At 43.8% G+C, this 20,233-nt stretch overlaps 2 protein-coding genes across 2 annotated transcripts in view; one reads left to right on the top strand and one right to left on the bottom strand.

Annotated features, from left to right (window-relative positions):
* The first annotated feature begins 23 nt into the window (after positions 1 to 23).
* Positions 24 to 11,715, top strand: bmerb1 (bMERB domain containing 1). The gene is made up of 6 exons (XM_007543520.2): positions 24 to 354; positions 4,081 to 4,201; positions 6,433 to 6,506; positions 9,036 to 9,150; positions 9,722 to 9,804; positions 9,899 to 11,715. Exons 1-6 carry the CDS (start codon positions 267 to 269, stop codon positions 10,015 to 10,017), a joined length of 600 nt encoding a protein of 199 aa, XP_007543582.1. The 5' UTR covers positions 24 to 266; the 3' UTR covers positions 10,018 to 11,715.
* A 619-nt stretch (positions 11,716 to 12,334) lies between these two features.
* marf1 (meiosis regulator and mRNA stability factor 1) overlaps positions 12,335 to 20,233 on the bottom strand; it is a 24,580-nt gene continuing 16,681 nt past the window's right edge. Inside the window, exons 26-27 of the mRNA XM_007543531.2 lie at positions 14,703 to 14,870; positions 12,335 to 14,607 (exon numbers count right to left, since the gene is read on the bottom strand). Coding sequence (XP_007543593.1) covers positions 14,420 to 14,607; positions 14,703 to 14,870 — 356 coding nt within the window. The 3' untranslated portion in view covers positions 12,335 to 14,419. The remainder of the gene's footprint in view (positions 14,608 to 14,702; positions 14,871 to 20,233) is intronic.

Here is a 20,233-nt window from a genome sequence, read left to right as displayed (position 1 = left end):
CTGGAGTTCGTTCGCGTCTTCTAGCGCCCCACATCTCCGCCCGCACTGCGCATGCTCCCAGCATCCCCCTCTATCCAGCAGGACTTGAAGACTCGGCTGAAGATGCTCTCAGCTTCTCGGGTCGCTGGTCGCTTGTCGCCGGGTGAACACTGACTCATCTGGAAGAACCCAAGCAGGGAGGAGAAGCTGTAGACTGTCCCTTTAGGTTCTCACTCGCTTCTCGGATTTTTTTTTCCCTTCCCCCCTTCCTCTCCCTCCACTCCAGCATGGAGATGAAGAAGTCTTTCTCGGACACCGAGCGAGCGCTCCGGAGCTACGGCGCCGTGTCGGAAACGGCGTGGACGACGGACAAAGGTGGGCAACATGCATCCGGGTCCACTGATGTTTTAAACGCAGAGCTCTTTCTAATACAGACCAGCCTCGTGTTGTAGGTTTTATTTCGGTCGGCGCTGAAATGGTTAATGTGTGACTCACAAAAGGGTTTTGATGTATCGACAGCCTGACGTTGCTTTAGTGCTATTAAGGCCTATTACTTACTGACATGACCACGGTGGGTCATAAGAGGCTGCGGATGAGTTTGAGTCAATATATGTATCCCTAAAACCTTAAGATTATAATTGCACTATAACAAACACAGCAGTGAATCTTACAGCGGACATTACCGTGTGCAGGATGCATGAACATGTCAGTTACGGTTACAAACTAAACACTGAAAGCCGAGGAGGAGTTTGCATGGGGCTGATGACTCAGACTGAGTAGACTAACAAGGATTTACGGTAACTCTGATTGACGTATTAAACATAATGATATTAAAAAAGCGTCATAATGCACGGTTATTGCTTTGATCATCTTGAAGATTAAAATCTTCAAGATGATTGTAAATTACATTTGTTTTTGTGATTATTCTAATCACTTGCTGAACCTTTGAAGAAACTTTTATTTTATTTTTCAATTAACTTAATTTTTTTTTTAAGTTTGCTTACATCACATTCGATGTCTCAGTTATTTTCTCCCGTTCTGACATCTAAACCTGTAAAAATAAATAAATAAATAAATAAATAAATATCAATGACACGGCTCACATAACATCTGTTATTTTACTTTATGGATCCCTGCTGGTTCTGATAACTCACCAAGGTGAGAGGAAACACTTACAATTCAGTGGCTGCTGTTTTTGTCTTGACTTAAGTTGCTGTGTTTGCATGTCGTTGTCCCCAAAATGGTTTGTATTTGGTGCTCACCTGGTTCTCTTGTCTTAGTGTGGGGAGGGCCGGTCCAGCTGCAGCAGCAGCAGCAGCAAAAGCAGCAGCAGAGCATTCAGTGTGGCTGCAGGATATGTCAGGGGCGTCTGCATCGGGTGACATGCGTTGACATTTCTTTGTTGTTTTGTTCAGTGAGTGCTGCAGAGTTTCCAGGCAGTTTGATGAGAAGCACGCCCTTTTATTTAAATAGGGTTAAATAAACCCGAATAATTATACGTGGAATTAGGCTACTTTGCCCATAAAACAACGGGTGGTAGTCTGCCATTAACTGTTAGAGGTTAATAGAAAACTTTAATTAATTGTCCTGTGGTTTTAATTTTTTGTTCACATGAGAAGAAGTTGTAGGTGTCATATCATATACAACTTGTTCTATATGTCTTTAGACACCTGGCCTCTATTTATGGTGGAAGAAGGAGGAAGATGAGGGAAAACAACACCTTAGCTTGTTTCATGCTGCAGCTCTGTGATGCAGATCATTAGTGTTTATTATCTACAGGCACATTAAATGATTTGAAATTGTAAGCAGACAGAAAATAGACCGAGTGGTCCTGCGCAGACATTTATGTGGTGAGTCAGCTCCATCTACGTGCAGAACCCCACAGAAACAGGCTGCAGCGCCCGGCCAGCTGGTCTTCCACTGCTACAGTATAAACCGTGGATTCATCATCGCTGTTGACTCAGGAAAAACAGGGAACTTGAGTTGTTTACTCAGTTACTATGTATGTGAAGGGGGTTGTTGTTTATCAGTGCACTTCTCTGTCAGTGGGTTTCACTGCAGCATGGATGAAAGTAAGGGCTACGTGATCAAGGGAACTCTGTTAAAGGTTTAAGCCATAGGAAGGTACAGCCGGCCCAAGGCATAAGCGTACAAAGCTGCTGCCTCCAGACTAACTGCGGTCCCCCGAGAGCAATAGAATATTGAAACATCTAATGTGACGTACGGCTTCTGCAAAGGTGATTTATCCGTGAAAAATGTTCAAAACAAAACTTGTGACCCTCTTGCTTTGAAATCATCAAATCGGATTGGGGTCTTCTTTTTTTTTTTCCAAACAAATTGTTTTGTTGTTGTTGTTGAAAAGGTTAGTGCTTTAGAAGTGGGCTTGATTCGCCTCTCTACATGCTACAATCCCCTAAACTCCGGAAATAACAGAAACAACTTAAATAACATCAAGAAATATTCATGGCTTTCCTCATAACTATGTAGATTATTGCTTCGACAACAGCGCCTGCTGTCAGATTATTTCCAGCCTGCGTTCAGGCACCATTAATCTCTGAGCTTTAGGGGCTACAGTGAAAATGAAAAATGAAGCCTTATAATAATGTATGAAAGAATATTTCCATATTTTCAAACATGCACGCTGTGTGCTGTCTTTCACAATAGATAACACCTAAAGCTTTCCACATTTTATCACTCTACAACCAAAACAAAATGTTTGCATATTTTATAAGGATTTTATGCAATAGATAAACACAAAGTGGTGCAAGTGGAGACTGATGCGTGGTTTTCAATTTGTTTGCAAATGCACATTTGAAAAATATGGCGTGCATTTGTAGTTATTGCCTTTTACTCTGATAAGAACCAGTTCAACCAGTTGAAGTCACTTAGTAAATCGAGTCCATCTATGTGTAATTTCACTTCTGTTTCTTCTAATCCCCTCTGACTCGCATCTTTGTAGCTGCTGTTCGCATTTTCTTACAGTGATTTTGGATTTCCAGTGGTTTGGTGTGAATCACAGCAGCTTCACAGCTTCTGAGAAAATCAACAAATTCTCTTAAGTTCAACGCTGTCCTCAGACCATAACTTGGAAAGTTAACTCGGCTCAGCTTGTCGCTGTGTGACTTTGCAGATACAAATGGGATTCTCTGGATTTAGCAGAGTGCTCTCTATCAGCTTTACATATCTTGGGTCTGAAAAGTTTTGACTGTTTTTCTTCGCAAAATATCTAAAGCGCAGCCTGATGGATGGAGACCATAGCTGTAAGCTTCAGTTTCCAAATAGTGCACCAGATTTTGAGTTGGATTCAGGTCTTTGACTAGGCCCTTCTAACACATAAACAAGGTTTGACCCAAACCTTCCTTTTGCAGCTCTAGGTTCATGTGTATCATCAGACATGTGCAGTGTTGGTTTTCCCAAACGTAGATTTTTGCATGTAGTCTAAAAAGTTCAGTTTTGCTTTCGTCTCATGATTTCACCTTCTCCGCATCAGTTAGTTTGTGTGGTTTTCAACATGACAAAGCCGCTGTAGCTCGGATGTAACAAGACAAGATCCGTGCTCCTGTTGGTGTGGTGGAAAGGTCAGCGCCCTGCAGATCCTGGAGCATTTTCAGCAGTAAATTGATCAGCGGATTAAGTGGTTTGCAAAGCTCGTCATCAGAGGCTGCAGTTTGTCCACCTAATTGCCAGATATGTCGTGTAAAATCGATACTCGCACAGAAGGGGGAGGTGGGTGTTTTCTCCCCTTCTGCAACAACAACAACCGTCACCTCGGGAAGATGATTCAGTCCGACTCGAAGTAAACGATTAAAACTCTTAAAAATAAAAATAAAAACGTCCTGCTGCTCTCTCCGGAAATCTCACCCCTCCCGGGCTGTGTGAAGACACTTGTCACACGAAAACGGCAACATCGCCTGTTGTCATCATGGCAAAGCTGCCAAGAAATGAAAACACTCTGAGGTTTGCAGTCAATCAGAATCAGCTGGAGCTTTTACTCTGCAGCGTGGAGTGAGCGCTCTCTGTAATTACAACATCTCACTGCTAAAAGCCTGCTCGTTTCTGTTTCCTTCCCGTTCACACTGGGGCTCTGTTTCACTCTCTCAGGTCACTCCGACGTGTCCATGGCGGAGAGCACCATGTCTCCGGAGGAGATCGAGGTGGAGATGGCTCGCATCCAGCGCCTGCGGGAGGTCCTGGTGCGCAGGGAGTCGGAGCTGCGCTTCATGTGAGTGTGACTGACTCCTCCGTGCCCGTTTCACGCCGATGCAAGCGGAATATGTGACGAGAGAGCTAATCGGTGAAGTGGCATCACGCTTCCTGCGGGCGGTCGATCGGCAGGGCTGATGATGAGCTTCATCTTGTCGCAGTGAGACTTTTGGGAGGATTTCAGATGCTGCTTTACGAGTTCAGACACTCTGTGCACTGGGCGTTTGAGAGCGTCCATTGATTATTCAGCAGGCTGAGCAGCATAACTCCACCAGCAGACGAATGAGTCACTGTGATGAAGCTGCTGGCTCCTCATCAACCCGCGGCTTCACGGATTATCAGTTTTCCAGAGGGAGTCTAAAACTGTTTCCTTACACAGTCTGAGCTGCTTCTAACTTGTCTTGGGATGTTGCTTCAGAATATCCACATACTATCTTTCCTCGTGATACCATAGAGGAGAGGAGTCAGGAGTTGAGCAGTGCTGAAGATGACAGCTTCCAAAAATAATAATTGTCAGGGGAAAAGTGTGACGATCTGGTTGAAGATGAGGGCAGTGAGGGTGAAACTACAAACACAGGCATCTTTAGTGCAGTACAAGATTTCTACCTTTTTGTTTCTTAATGTTCCTCTTATGACAAAAATAATAGAAACACCACCAGAATTTATTCTGTTGTGAGTTATGAGGACCTCTGACTCTTCATCCAACTCTCTGTTTCTGGGGGTTTATCCATGTTTGTTTCTGACTGTACAATAACAATTTAAAGGGCAAAACAGAAATATCACCCCAAATCCAGTCTGCGGCGATGGCAATAAGCAAGTTAAAAAGGGTTCAAATGAGGCTGAATTCATTTTAAAGTGTGTGGAAATGATAAGACAGGCAAAGCTCACACACGGTGCAGTAACAACCTCTTTACCTGCAGCTAATATCACATTTATTTGTGCTGAACTATAAAGATCAAAAACTAAATCATGATGAATGATTGGGCTGTGGCCTTCCTGTTCCAGTTTCATACGCTCCTGTAATGTCTTTGAATTTAAAATGACATGCGCTGTAATATGTTAAAGCTAATTTATGATGTTCAAATCAAACACCAAGGAAAAGTAGATTTGAATATTCTTCTAATATGGAGACCCATTTGGGCATAAGATACCCCACCTATCACCAGAGGTAAACTCCAGCCTCCCTGTGCCACTAAACGGGATTAACAGATAAATGTAGAATAAGTAAAACAGTCTGGTTTCTCTCTTTGGATGGCTTCTTTTGTGACTCGGCGTGCTGCCCAACACCTGCAGCGGGACGGTTAAGGTGTCAAATGGCGGCGGAGACACAGCTGAAGAGCTTTGTTGACAATGTTCGTATCTCCAGGCTTCGTCAGGTCTGCTGCATCTGCTAACCTCTCGGTCTGCAGCGGCAAGACGTCACACACGCTCGGTGTCAACGTACGGAAGTGGCCGGGATCCACGGATAGCACTTAGAGGGCGAAACACAAAGGCAACACAAGCGAGGAAACACAGGGAAAGAAGGGAGGGAGGTGTTAAGCAGAGTGACAGTAAGAAGACGAAGAAGAAGAGGAGGAGGAGGAGGGAGGGTTTGGATGAGTCATAGGCCTGATCTGTCGTGGAGTGAAACAGATCTGTGGACGATGTCAGAGACGGGAGGGATTCAGGCGGGAATTTGCCCGACGGAGGACCAGTAAAGAGTTCTCCAGAGAGATGAGTTATGTTGGTGCATCTTTCTTCATCATGTTTATGGTTTGTGACAGATGCCTGAGGCCGACTCAAGCCTGGTTTGGTAACATCTGACAGACTGTTTAAACATCAGAGTGCAAACAACCAGCCTCCGTCAGTCGATTTACGCTTTCGTAGAGAAATGAAGTTGTGAAGCATAAAAAAACAAAACATAAAAATTGTTGGGAAGACCCGTTGGAGAGTAATTTATCCAGAACGCAACTTTGCTGCTTGATTTAAAATGTGACGTTTTTGCTTTTTTGTTGAACCTATAAACATAATTTCTTTTATGACAGGATATTTTGCGGACCATAATCCTGTCTGACAAATCTTCTCCTTCGCATCTTTCAATACCTCTGCCTGCTTTTGCTCCCCCCAGCATCCACTAAACAAAACAAGCCTCTCTGACAGCTTAGTGTGACTTCCAAAATAAATTGAGCTAATAATATGAGAAGCCCTTTAATCTGATGGAGGCCATTGATCCATTGTTCTGTTTCTCTCTATTTTCTGTTTGTATCTCAGGATGGATGACATTCAGCTCTGCAAAGACATCATGAGCTTAAAGCAGGAGCTGAGACAGATTGTTTCAGTACCAGGTACGGTGGTGTATGTTCTGCTGCGCACCGGTACGAAAAATATTTCATTTTATGTGAACAGGACCGAGTGTATGTACATCGCATATATTTTCACCTGGATCCAATTTGGCAGAATGCAGATAAAAATTGCTTTGTTTTGATTGATAAAATAATAATTAGGCACACAATTGTTACATTAAAGCAGAGGTTCCCAAACTGTGGGGCGCGCCTCCTAGGGGGGGCGCCGTGTCATTGCAGGGGGGGCGCGGGAAGCCGTCTGGATGAAAACAAAACAAAACATGAACACTGTATGCGCTGGGTTTTTACCTTAGAATGGCCAACTCTCTGTTATTCCTATGTCAATTTGATACAGTAGGGGCTTCCACACTTCCCATATTTGTGTCCTCTGTCACTTTTATCAGCAGTTAAAACTGTTTAATCCGTTGTTAACATGTTGTAACCTGTTTTTCCGAGCCGCCTTTAAACGCAACATGAGCGCTACGACGCTCGCGCTGGGTTTCCACCTGTGAAGGAGACCTGCTGCTGCTGTGCGGAGCTACGTAGGTTTGTGTTAGAATCACGGCAGCAAACCAGCAAAACGCAAAGAACTTTTCACAGTTTTTCCCTCCAAACTAACCGACTGAGTTGAGTAAAGCTGTTGGATGCAGGTAATGTTAGCTAAAAGATGACTAGCTAATATCAATACAGAACCTTAAGCTTAACAAGTACCTTGTAGGCTACCGATGTTGGTGTCTATTTTCAGCTACGTACATTCACTTTGCCCCCCAAAAAGTCGATGCCCCCCCCCCCCCCCCGGCCCCCGTCACAGGCGTCGTTTCAACCAGACAGCCATTTGTAATCCATGGGAACCACTGCATTAAAGAATGTTTTATTTCTAGGGGCCACATATAAACTTCTGATGAGGGCCTTGAGTTTGACATGTTTGTTTTTTCCTGCTGATAAAAATTTATCAGAGCGCATACATCAGAAGCAGCCAGACAGCAGCCTGCTAGATAAAATTCACGTAATCGAACGTAATCGTAACGACAGTAAAAACTCTAATGGAGGCATAACTCTGCAGCCTTGTGATGCGCATCCTGAGCGTGGTAAAGTTCTTCTCTGACGTCAGCAGCGTCTCCCATAGTAACACGAAGCAGCGAGTGGAGATTAAACCTGGCAACAGCGGGAGCCTGATGGAGAATGTACATCTTGTTTCATTGTATGTCTGCGTCTGTGTGTGTGTGTGTGTGTGTGAGGTGGAGAGGAGGTGGTGGTGTCATGTTCAAGGACGCACATGACAATTTTATTTTAAAGCTGGGAGAGAAAATAAGTGGATCACCTGACAACCTGTAGACATCTGCTGCTGTCACGATGGGATGTTTGTGTTTATCAGTGAAAAATAAGAACATCGCCTTGGCTTGCTTAGTCTTTACTTTCTTGTGTTTCTTGATAAGTAAAGTCTAAAACATTTCATTAGCATCATATCCTGCTGAAAATGGGCCTAATTGCTGAGCTTGTTGACACATAGTAGTAAAATGTTTGCTTCCTGAATGTCCCAGCTCATTAAAACCAACACAGAGGTCAAATCCCCCCACCCCCCAATCTCCCTCCGTTTCTTCTTTTGGACCCACTTCTCAGTGGATCTGCTCATGTTCTGTTGATCATTATCATCCCGGTCACTCAGGCAGATGGCCTGACACAACGCACACTGCTCTCTCTCTCTCTGCTGCAGGATCTGATCCCAACCACCTCAAGTACACAGAACCAGAGCAGCTTTATTTCTGCCACGGTTGCTATGACTCTGTCCTCCCGAAAAGATTTCTGCGGCCGTCTCTCTGAGCGAGAGCTGCGTTTCAGATTTATCTGCAAAGTAAAGAGCGGGTCACATCCGATGTGCAGCCAGCCTTGTGATGAATTCGTCTTTTTTAACTGAGTCAGGGATAACGTCACTCTCCAGCTGAAAGATTTTGTCTGAAGCAAAGTCCCACTTATGGACAACTCTGCCGATAGCCATGAAAGTGAAACAAAAAATAAATGTTGCAGTATTTCAGCGGCAGATGGAGCCACTGGAGGGCCTCTCCAGTTCTTCCAGCTCAGGACGACAAGGGCTGATCCCTGAGTTCTGCCCCGTTCAGGTTGTTCTGCCCTCACGGGGGCAGTCACTGCAGCTGCAATGCCCCACTCTCACTCCCAGACAGGACAACGAGCCGAGGTGTGCAGATGGCTCGTTTTATTTCCCTTCCCTCCCCGCCCCATCCCGAGACAACCTGCCTATTCAGCTGCAAGCATGCACACATGCATGTTCATATGATACAGTACGCAGCTCTGGTTTTTGCACTGATGCGTGAAGGTCAGACAATTCTTTCTAAAGCTCTCTGGTATTTCTATAATGAAGTTAGTGCTTTATTTGCCATGAATAGCAAAGAGGGAGTTAAGGATCTATTTGTGATTTTGGGATTTAGGAAATTGTGTCTTTGTAGTCTGTACTGTTATTAATGCTTTTTTTATTTTATTTTATTTTTTTACTTTTTTTTTGTCATTTGCCAAAAGAGAAAGAAAAGAACAAGAAACACAAGCAGCAGGAGGAGGAGCTGATCCTAAAGATCCATAAACTGGTGCAGAAAAGGGATTTCCTGGTGGACGACGCCGAGGTGGAGAGATTAAGGTACCACCTGCATGACGGGCAGAGTTAATATCCAGGATTTTGTCTCTTAGTGCAGCTGTGCCCGAGCATTTCATACACATACACATACACACACATACACACACACACACGGTGCCGGAGAAACAAAGCAAATGAGATGGACGAGTCTGAATATTATTTGCCTTTTCAGAAGTGAAATAACTAGTTTTCCATCAATATTAAGGAACTATTGACTTAAAAGAAGCGCTTGTCTTACTCAAATGTTAGTTTCGTCTCATTTGCACTAGAAACTAGACCAAAAAGACTTGGTAAGATTTTATGTTTTTTTGCTGTCTACTATTCGCTTGAGTGACTTCATTCAGAAAAATGTTTTGAAGTGATGCTGCTCTCTCTCAACCCACCTCTGGAAAAAAAGAAAAAAAAAACAAGAAAAGAAAAGAAAAACTGTCAGAAACTGAGTGAGTTTGGATTTTGTCTTTCAGAGTAATTGATTTAGTCGACAAGGCCAAAGCTTTAATACGGGTTCTGTTTGGTCTGGTCGGATAACTGCTGATGTTTATTGAGCTGCAATAGAGATGTGATCGTTCATCAGGGAGAAGGAGGAGGACAAGGAGATGGCCGAGTTCCTCCGGCTGAAGCTGCGGCCTCTGGAGCAGAAACTCAAAGCCACGCCGAGTGAGTCAGAGCTTCAAAACTCACCCTCAGAGACGGAAACTAGCCGCACACACACACACAAAAAATAAATCTCTGTCCTTTAATTTCATTCCAGATTCCCAAAAGCCCAAGCGACAGATCCCAGAGCCGCCTCCCAACAAACCCTTCATCACCAAGTCAGGGGCGGCCATCATCAAGGACTGCTGCGGAGTCGCCCAGTGTGCTGTAATGTAACCGACCTCCTTATTGACGGTCGCTACTCTCATGTCACATGACCCAGTCACTTCCTGTTTCTCAGAGAACCACAGACAGCAGCACTCGCCCTTGAGCCCGTTCAGGAATCAGACCCATTCCCCAGCTGCGGCCGCGTGGGAACTGATCCCTGATCAGCGCTCAAGGTGTGGGGTGTTTTACAGCGGGAGCGCATCTCTACCGGGGCTGTACATGAACTAAGCAGAGCTGTAAATAGAATCCGATAGCCGTGTGGTTGATGTATTCATGCAGAAGCAGGTCAGGTCCTTCCTGTACGTCGCATTCCTTTTAAGGCGAGGATGCGTCCGACTGGACGAATAAGGCCTCAAAAGCACAAAACCCACCGCGTCAGTAATTAGCGGGGTTCTCTGACATGAACACGAAGCCTCTCATTGTGTCATTTAGGACAACAGTTCTCATTCATAAGCTATTACTATTCTGTTGTTGTTCTGATGAGCAAATTTGGTCCATTAATTGGGTTCATGTTCAAAGGTCGGGTTGCAGTGGATGCTTTTGTGGATAAAAATGTTTAGAAATAACTAATCTCATGCCGATTTAAAACACTTTCACCACTTCAAATGCTGCTGCAAACCGCTGATCCAAGTCAGACTTGATTTCAGTCATTTTGATGAGCTTCCAAAGACTTCCTCTACAAACACCGAGGTCAGACAGTCGTAAACATTCGTTCAGATATCTTTACCTGGAGATTATTAGTCATTTCTCTCATCTTGATGTTGAAAATCTCATTTTCTAACAACAAATGTTTTACCTCCTTGTGGTAGGGTTGCGTTCATCATGCGCGCTTTAGTTCTTTCCCTGGTTTATCACACCTGAATCAGGTCAGATATAGCAGCACACACCTTTAAAACGTTTGTATCTTTTCTCGATAGTCTTGGCCATCATGGGCGCAGTTGGAGATTTTTTGGTTGTGCAGGTTTTCTTGTCACGTTTTCTCCTTTTGTGGATTCCGGCTCTCAATGGGGTCCCAAAGTTTTAGAAAAGTCTCCATGGCCCTTACCAGACAGATGTCTGCTTGACTGTTAGGATAAAAAAAAAATTCCCAACAATCTGGCATAGATCAGATAACGGACACCTCCGTTTTCTGATGAACCTCTCAGTTTGGTTTCTGATCAAAGATGAGAATCCACTGAAATGACAACCGGGGCTGGTGAGGCAGGGGCCCTCCTGCTCTCTGGGATTTTATTTTACGTTTCCACAGAGGGGAGAAAAAAGAAAAAAAAAAAAAATCAGGTGGAGAACGCTGACTGGCATGAAGTCTGATGTCACTTTTATTCTTTAACGTTACTCCGAATCACAGTTCGACGCTTGTAAAATGCATCCACTGTAATCGTTGGTCATGCTTCCTCATTCTGCAGGGTCACCTACAGACGCCATCAACAACCTGGACATAACGGACAGTACGACCTCACTTGTGGTGATCATAAACCCTCGAAAACAAATTGCATCCTTTAAATTTAACCTTGCATTTCTGTGATAAACACCAGGAAAGGAATGAAGCCCCTTTTTAATGCCTCCAATAAACCGTGTGTGCTTGAGTGTATTTAGGACTTTAGTGACTCGCGTCAAGAAAACTGTTGATCTCTTATCACTTCTTTCTTCTGATAACTTGGCGTCCTGTAAGTGTAGTGACTTTATAAAAGTTCTGCTGTTTAAAAAAAACAACAACAAATATGCAGAAAATAAGCTGAAAACACGTGTAAATATGTTTCAATAAAGAGCATCTTTCAAGAACGAACCGCGTCATGTTTGCCCTCTGCAAGTACAGCTACCTTGGCAATGAGAATGCTATTAAAATGTCAACTTATTTTGCTCAGTTCAAATTGTTTTTTGGTTTTTTTTTTGGGTGTTGAGCTTATTCTGTGGTTAACCTGGATGATTCCACCCAATAAAACACAAAACATTCAGGTTCTTAGAAGTGGAATGCATAAAAATTAACTTATAAAAGGCTCAATACTGAAATGTTATGGCCTAATTTTTATTAGTATCGGCAATAAAAATTGGTGATACCAATTACCAGCAATAATTGACATCACCAAGGTTTAATTACCTCACAATTGAACTTTATCAGATATTGTATTAATAAAGTGAACATTGGGTTTTCATTTTCTTTTCAGCCATAAATCATCAAAATGAACTCAGACATTTACAATACATCCATCTGCATGACTTCACAAGCCCCAGTAACTAAACTGCTTGAATAAACTTAATATTCTCATTTATTAAGATGCACCTGCAACACAAGTCACACACACACACACACACACACACACACAAACAGATGCTTGTGAATTTTATTAAATCGATTCTTTTTGGTCACTTCAACATCATTTGACTGTTGCAACAGTGTTGGTGCAGCAAGGCAGTAAAAACTGTGACTGAAGGGACAGACGACTGCAGACACAATGAATCACTGAGGTAAACAAAACACTCGTGGCAACATAAAGCTTTAAGGAAACGGTCGAATAAATAAAGTTCCTTAAAATCTTTTGTAGAATAACTATGAGGAAATTCAACACATGAACTCATTTTAAATCCCTTCTCAAACAGGTATTTCAGCAACTAAAACTATGCAGAAGTGCATATTCCAACAGGTACAGCAGGTTCTCGGTGATCCAACTGAATCGAGGACTCATTAAAATGGAGTTAGTTGTCACTGTAGTTCAAACGAAAGAGGAAAAAAAATATATATATATTTGTAGATATTCGCTGATCTGTTTAATCTGCTTTTGTGTCATTAATTTCAAATGATTACTTTGAACTGATGATTCCTTCAGCTGGTCACTAAAACAGTGCAAAAAGAAAGGAGCAACAAGAGCCACTTTTTAAAAAAAAACTGATTTGTGCAAGATGGAGCTCATCAACACCGAGTAAAAAGAAACCTTAAACAGACTAAACCCAGTATCAAGGCGAACAAGCTTCCTACATGGGCTTTGACCCAATCCCAAAGGTTTACAGCAAGCAGCAGCTTCGACTTCAGTTACATCAGGTCTGTGCCAAACTTCTCACACTCTCTCACACACACACACACACACACACACACACACACGTAGCCGACGTCTGGAGATGTTTCGGCAGCCAGCAGCCGATGGGCGAAACAGAAAACGAAGAAAGAAAGAGAAATCAGAGACCACCACGCACCTGCAGGTTAAAAACTACTCCGCCTGAGAGGGAGGAACGATGGCACCGCGTTTCAGCGCCGTGGCAAATACAAGCCATTGTAAAAGCCCGGCAGACCCCAGAGAGCGGCGGAGGGGCCCCCCTCTGTGAGTGCAGGAGGCTTCTCAGGGCCCCTCCACACTCCGAAATCCATCCACTCCCGCCCCCACCACGCTTCCTCTAAAACATAGTCACCGTGCCGTTAAAAATCAAAAACTCAGGACGGTGTGCTGTCCTCTAAACACTCCGCCTCTGATTCAGCGCCCACTAGTGGCAAAGGTTAACTCATGAAACCTTCACGGGGCAGCTGCTGGGCGAGACCTCGGTAGAAAAATCAATGACCGACCTGAAACTACATGTCTTCTCCTCATCTGCCCCTTGCATAAACTCAATTATGCAACATGTCGCACATTTCACTCCATCCTCTTCAGTGTACACCACACACAAACACACACACACACAGAGAGAAACAGATTAAAGACAAACATTCAGAGCAGCTGGCTGCAGATTACCGGCTTTGTGTCGTTTAGGATCTACCATCACGTTTAGGCCCAAGCTCCTTCACAGATGAACACAGACTCCGCAAAAACTTTGGAAGGAACTAAACAAAACAAAAAAAAACACTGCAGAGACATTGCAGGGGAGTGTACAGAGGCCAACTACTTTAAAAATCAGAAATAATTCATCGGCCAGCGACTCTTCAGCTGGATTGCTCATTATAACCAACCAAAGACTAAGCTCCAAAAGGTCGAAACTAGGGTTTTAAAAAGAAAGTTTCTGTTTTTGGCAGGGAGCAAAGAAGGAACCGTGAATGTTTCACTGATGAATCCCAATGCAGTTTTTATAAACTGAAAACCGTACAGTGAAAACTAACTCAGTTTTTACAACTCCGAGTTCCTCAACACGTCGACCACGGCTCAGAACCGCGGGCGCCCTCTGAGAAACGGCCGCTCCTGGGATGAAAACGAGGACACAGCAGATCAGCTTGTAAATCAAAGAATTGCAGAAAGTCTGCAAAAACCAGATCAGCTAGGTGAACTTTAATGAAACGTGACGAAAAGCTTGCCGAGGAGGAAACGGAAACGCAACAGCCTGTCGCCGTGTCGAAGGTAGGCATCTGTTTGGAGCTGGTCAACTCTTCCATTTAGAGTTACACTGACGAGTGTGTGTGTGTGTGTGTGTGTTGAAGTGGAAGCAAATGAGTGGATCAGAGGCCTTCTGTGAAGGAGAAGTTGGCAGCTAGTTTAAATCTGCTGCGGGAAGCTCTCCTGCCAGGACTGTCCATGGACAAAATGTTCTTCCCTTCAGGGAGCGACGGTGAAGCGTCTGAACCGCCGCGCCGCTCTGCCGGATCAGACGGCCCATCTGCTGCTGCCTCCTCTACGGATTCCAGCTCTGAGATTCAGAAAAACAAAAAACAAATGGAAAGTGTGCAGCGTTTATATCTTAAAGGGCACCAAGCAGGTTTAAATTACTGAGCAAGGTCCGACCTGTTGGTGGCTGCGGAGGTGGAGTTCTCTCAAAATCAATCAGGTCCATTTGCTGCAGGAGAACAGGGTCAGGATGGAGCTGAGGTGACGGCAGGCAGGATGGCACGGGACCGCACAACAGGTCAATGGGCGAGGCTAGACGGAGCAACTCTGAGTCGGCGTCGCAACCTGGCAGCCGGAAAAAAAAACAAAAAAACAAACAGATTCAAGAGTCAAAGTCAAACATTTCAAGGTTGATACAAAAATATAGACCAATTTATCCAAGCTTTTTCTGTATTCACATTTCTCTCAGTGAATATGGTTTTTTACATGAAATTCACAGGTGTTATAACCCAATTAATCAAGTTCAGTAAAGTAAGGCGACATCTGGAGTCGGGATTTATCATCTGAACGTAAGGATGGCAAAGAAAGCCAAGAAACCAGCTGGAATCCCATCAGGATTTAAAAAGCATTTCTGCTGCTACTGATGGCCTTTAATAAAAAGGTTTCTCTTTACTAAAGTACAGCAAAAACTTTAAAAGTCTTACGGTTTACAAACAAACTAAAGGTAATGCTTACAACTGCATTTCTAAACTTCTGAATGTTCAAGTCAACATGAAGTGGAAGGACTGTAATTTCACCATAAAAATAGCCAGCACGAGAAATATTATTCGTAATGGTGTTTCAGAGAACTTCAGACGTTTACATGCAACCAGGATTTCATATGAACGCACGTGCGACTTGGATTACCTGGACTTTGTGTTCCTGACGTTGTGCTGCTGATGGGGCTGTCCCTGGGACTCTCCATGCTTTCTCCTGGCTGTGGGCTGCTGGGCACTGAGGAGCTTGGCTTTGCTAAAGCAAACAAACCAAATACTCCACATTTAAAGTTTCTGCATCGTCTTTTCGTTCGTCTGGAAAATCTCTTTCAAACCTGACAAAGATCTAAATATGCCCCGTCCTCCTGTCAGGTCGCCTTACCTTTCATATCGTTCTTTAAAACGATAATCCTCTTATGAGCGTGTCCTTTGATCCAGACCACCTGGAAACACAAGACGGGGTGTTTATCAAAACAGAAGAAGAGATTTGAAAAGATTTTATAGATCTTTTAGGGACTGAATTACAATATAAAAAAATAAATAAAAATGGAGGGAAAAAAAAAAAGTCCATGTTGACCTGTGGAATGGCGCCGAGCAGGTCGTCGACGCTCATGTATCCGTAAAAGCGGGATTCTAGGCTGCAGCCTGTAAACTTGCTGTACGCCCCCTGGAACTCCGTCAGGAAGATCTGGTTGTAGTGGTAGGTGTGGAGCAGCGCCCGAACGCTGCGAGCAAACTGGTAGAGTCTGGTAAGCCTCACCCACTCAACCTCACGGCCGCCGCCGCTGCAGTCTTCCACATTTTCACCACTTTCTTCAACGTACAGCTAGGAGCAAGAAGGAGGAGATTAGCTGTTAACTGCCATTTAGGCAGAACCAGAAAATCTGTCACGGTTCTTCGGAGTGAAATCTGATTCCGACCTCTATGAGGAAGGGCAGGCTCTTCAGCAGCTCGCTCAGAGACAGGAAGCCGTATTCACAGGGATTGAGCTGGGCTCCGTGGACACTCAGGTACTGGCGACTCAGCTCCTCCACCTTCATTCCTTTCGCCACTTGATCGCTTTCCTGGGACATGAGCAGGGCCAGCAGCTGAGTGGTCAGCAGCCGCAGAGACTTCCTGTTGATCAGCTGCACTTCTCGACCGTCGGAGCCGTCCACCACCTGAACAAGAGGAACGGAGAGCCATCGATGCCTCAGCAGCAAACAAGGAGATACTGGAGATACGTTGATACTCCAGCAAAACTAAAATAACCAACGGATATTATCCAGACTTCTGGAACTTATAGCCAGGACGATATTTTGCAAAAGTAATAAATAGATTATTTTAGCAGCAGGTACAGGTTTTCTGCCCCGTTTTGGGGCTTCAGGGGAATCAGAGTGGCTAATCGAAGTAGACAAAAATCTGACGTAGCCCAACAGGGCCACAAAACCACAGTGAAAAGGAAAAAAAACAAAAACATTTTGTTCAAAAGGGGGAAAATACTCTGTCTTTTTAAAGTGGTACAGCTTATTATTCTCTAGACATATTCTGAGGTTTTATTAGTAGTTTTACTTTCTACTGGCCTGAGAATCTCATTACTTTACAATACGACAACCTTCTACTCCAAATAAGGGAACCATCACTGAAGACATGAAACCTCACACATTTTTATGCAGTAAACCATCCTCCTGATAACTTCTTTAGACTGTCGTTTCTGTGATAAAGATTGAACCCATTTTTAATATTAGACATTTCAGAACAAATCTCTTTTTTTTTTTTTACCTTGACAACATGGCAGAGTTTGGCCAGCAGAGCGGGCAGCGTAGCCGCGTCGTAGTCCTGCAGACGGAGCCCATAACCGAAGGTCTTGCTGTACTCTACGAGCAGCTGGCTGACAGAAAGACTGAAGTTCTTCTGAGCCCGTAGAAGCTTGACCAGCTGGGCCGCCAGAGCCTTGATGCGCTCCACCTCGGTCAGAATCAGCACCTTCTCCTCCCCGCATTCCAAAACCTGACGAGAGACGGAAACGCTCGGTAGGTAAGAGACCAACCGGGGCGCTCAGAGGAACAGAGAGCGGCGTGTCGGCCGCACCGTCAGATTGTCTGGGATCGCCTCGAAGAGCTCCATGAGCTTGGTGAATCCGTAGTAGCTGAGCTTGCACTGCCGGCCGAAGTGATGGTGGTAGGTGGGGATGAACTTGCTGAACGGCATCCGGCAGTGCGGCTGATGCCGGAGAAGGTCCACCGCCTCCTTCGCAAACTGCTTGGTTCGCTCCATTTCCTCCACGGTCCGCTCTGGCGAGTGGAAACGGGGTTTCCAAAGTAAAAGCAAACGTTGGACTCGGTGGAAGGAAAGCGGTCGTCAATTTCTTTTTCTTTAAGCAAGTAAGTCAGTTTCATCTACATGGCACCTATCACAGACTTTAAAAATCACAAAGTGCTTCACAAAGACACAACCATAAAAATCAAGAATATAAAAAAGGGGACATAAAATGTAGCTGCCTAATTAAAAGCCTGTCGGCATGACGACAGCTTCTTAAGAGTCAGTGGAGTTTATGCAGCGGCGACACATCTGACTGCAAGTATTCAGCTCCTCACTCAATACTTTGTAGAAACACAACTCAGTAAACAGCTACAAATCATTTGATAGACGCCGATCCTCCCCTCAATCTTCTTCTACCACAGTTATTGAATTGCAATCGTAGGAGGACTTTGACTAGGCCATTCTAACAAAAATGCGCTTTGATCTAAATGATTCCACTGTAGCTCTATTCCCTTTTTTTTTTAAACCCAGTCTTTAATTTTATGATGCCGTTTGTTTAATAATGGTCAGCTGAGGGTACAGCTGGTATATTACACACCATTCTCTAATTTGGTGACGACCTAAAAGGCAATCTGGAATCTATTCAACACGTAAATGCTACACAGATTGCCATAAGTTTTTTAAGACAAAGCATTTTTTCTGTGTTAAAAAATATGCTTTTAAGAAGTAACATTAAATGAAAGATGAAACATCTTGTATTTTTACACAGTGAGGACTGTCAGGTTCTAGATGACAACCTTTGCTTCGCGATTATATGCCATGTTTTAGTGGTCCGTCGTAATAAACTCCACTGAAACACGACGACGGCCCTCATATAGTTTAAGGCTTTCGAAATCTGGCTGCATGGAGCTGGATAATTCTCTGTAACAAACGTCGCCAAAATGAACTAAAAACCTCTCAACGAAGCGAGACGTTTTTGTTCGGACTCAACAAGCGTCTCGTCAGTTTCGGACCGACCTCTCTTGGGAACAGAGATGACCGTGTCGGTTGTCTGGTTAGTGATGGTGATTGTGGTGTCTGGGATCTCAGCCAGCAGGTCCGTCAGGTCACATACGCCGTAGTCTGTGACCCTCCAGTCTCTGGAGAAGCACCTGGAACAAAGAATACAAGATTTGAAACACAAGCGATTCAAACTCTTTTTAAGACTTGAAGCGCCATCGCTGCCATGCTTACTGACCAATGGTATGCCTGCATGAAGTCCTTGAGCGCCACTTGTTTACTAGCTTGAAACTTGAGCAGCTTAAGCAGGTCTTGCGTGAAGCGCTTCACTTGTGCTCGGTGGGTGAGGGTCAGTAAACGTTTGGTACCCATTCCAATTATCTGTTGGTAAAAATATAAACAAAAGCATGAAACACAAATAAATCTCATTAACGGGGACATTGATGGAATGGGTTTTCTGTAGAGAACCTGCAGGACATGTGGGACGGCTTCCAGAAGCTCCAGCAGCTTGGAGAATCCGTAGTCGGAGACTCGGCATTGCTTGGCAAAGTGATGGTGGTATGAAGGTATGAATTTGCTGATCGGCATGAGGCAAGATGGCTGACTCTTCAACAAGTCAATAATCTCTCTGCTAAACTGGACGAGCTGGGGATTACCAACCGGACTCTTGCAACGCTGAAACCAGGACTCTGCAAAAATAAAAATAAACACCACAAAATATTAAAATTCAGATACATGTGAAGGGTAGAGACATAATTTGGATATTTGTGTCTATTCCTACCAGAGTTTTGTCCAGGCGGTTTGTTGTTGACCCACTTGATGACTTTGAACCCGTTCTGTGCCGTGACGACGGCGATGCTGGGAACGCAGGTAATGAGATGCTCCAGAGGAACACCGTCCTCTAGAGTCTCATTGCCAACTTGCAGAGGGCTAAAAGCTGCTGCATAGCAGTCTGGAAAACTAAAATTAAACATTGTTCATTTCAAATGCGCCCACACACACACAAGTTTCGTAAACGACACACAGAATTGTGGCGTTACCTTAGCAGTGGAAGAGTGCCGTCATGCATCTGCAACAGGCTGTGGACTTCAGCGGACAAACTACTCAGCGACATCACGACAAATGGGATTTTATAGGATTCAGGGTCAAAGTCGGCCTCGCTGTTAAAAATGTAAAAAATAATTGTTAAAAAAAAAAAAAAAGAGTAAACGTTCATATTTTAATCTGAGATAGAAGTACAAAAGGACCACGACTAGTTTTCAATCGTGTAGGATTCAGTTTTTAGGTTGGAGACCGATAAGAAGTGTCAAAAAACGGTAATAAGCGGTCTGATGATGAAACTGAAGTCTCAATATTCAAGATGGCCGACTGCTGACGATAATATGCTTTTAATGTTTGCACTAAAATATTTATACTTCTCATTTCTTAATGGTTTTAAGGAATGTTAGGCCTTGTCCACACGTAGATGAAAAATTATGTAGCTGAAATATTCGTTGAGTGATATAATCAATTATTCAGTTTAATCCTTTGATAATATTAAGGGTTATTCTTATTAAACATGTCTAAAAGTTTTGTTTGGAGCATTTTACAGTACCTGCAGTATAAACTTGTTGTTCAGGAAGAAGAGGCTCATTGGGGGCAATTTAAAATGACAACCTGCTCGTTTTCATATTTTCAACCAATTTCATTTAGGATATGTAGGATTCTTGATTT

This window comes from Poecilia formosa, unplaced genomic scaffold, assembly GCF_000485575.1.
Source record: "Poecilia formosa unplaced genomic scaffold, Poecilia_formosa-5.1.2 Scaffold11, whole genome shotgun sequence".
In the NCBI taxonomy this organism is placed as follows: domain Eukaryota; kingdom Metazoa; phylum Chordata; class Actinopteri; order Cyprinodontiformes; family Poeciliidae; genus Poecilia; species Poecilia formosa.
The sequence above is the reverse complement of the archived record's forward strand: the minus strand, read 5'-3'. Positions and strand labels throughout refer to the sequence as shown.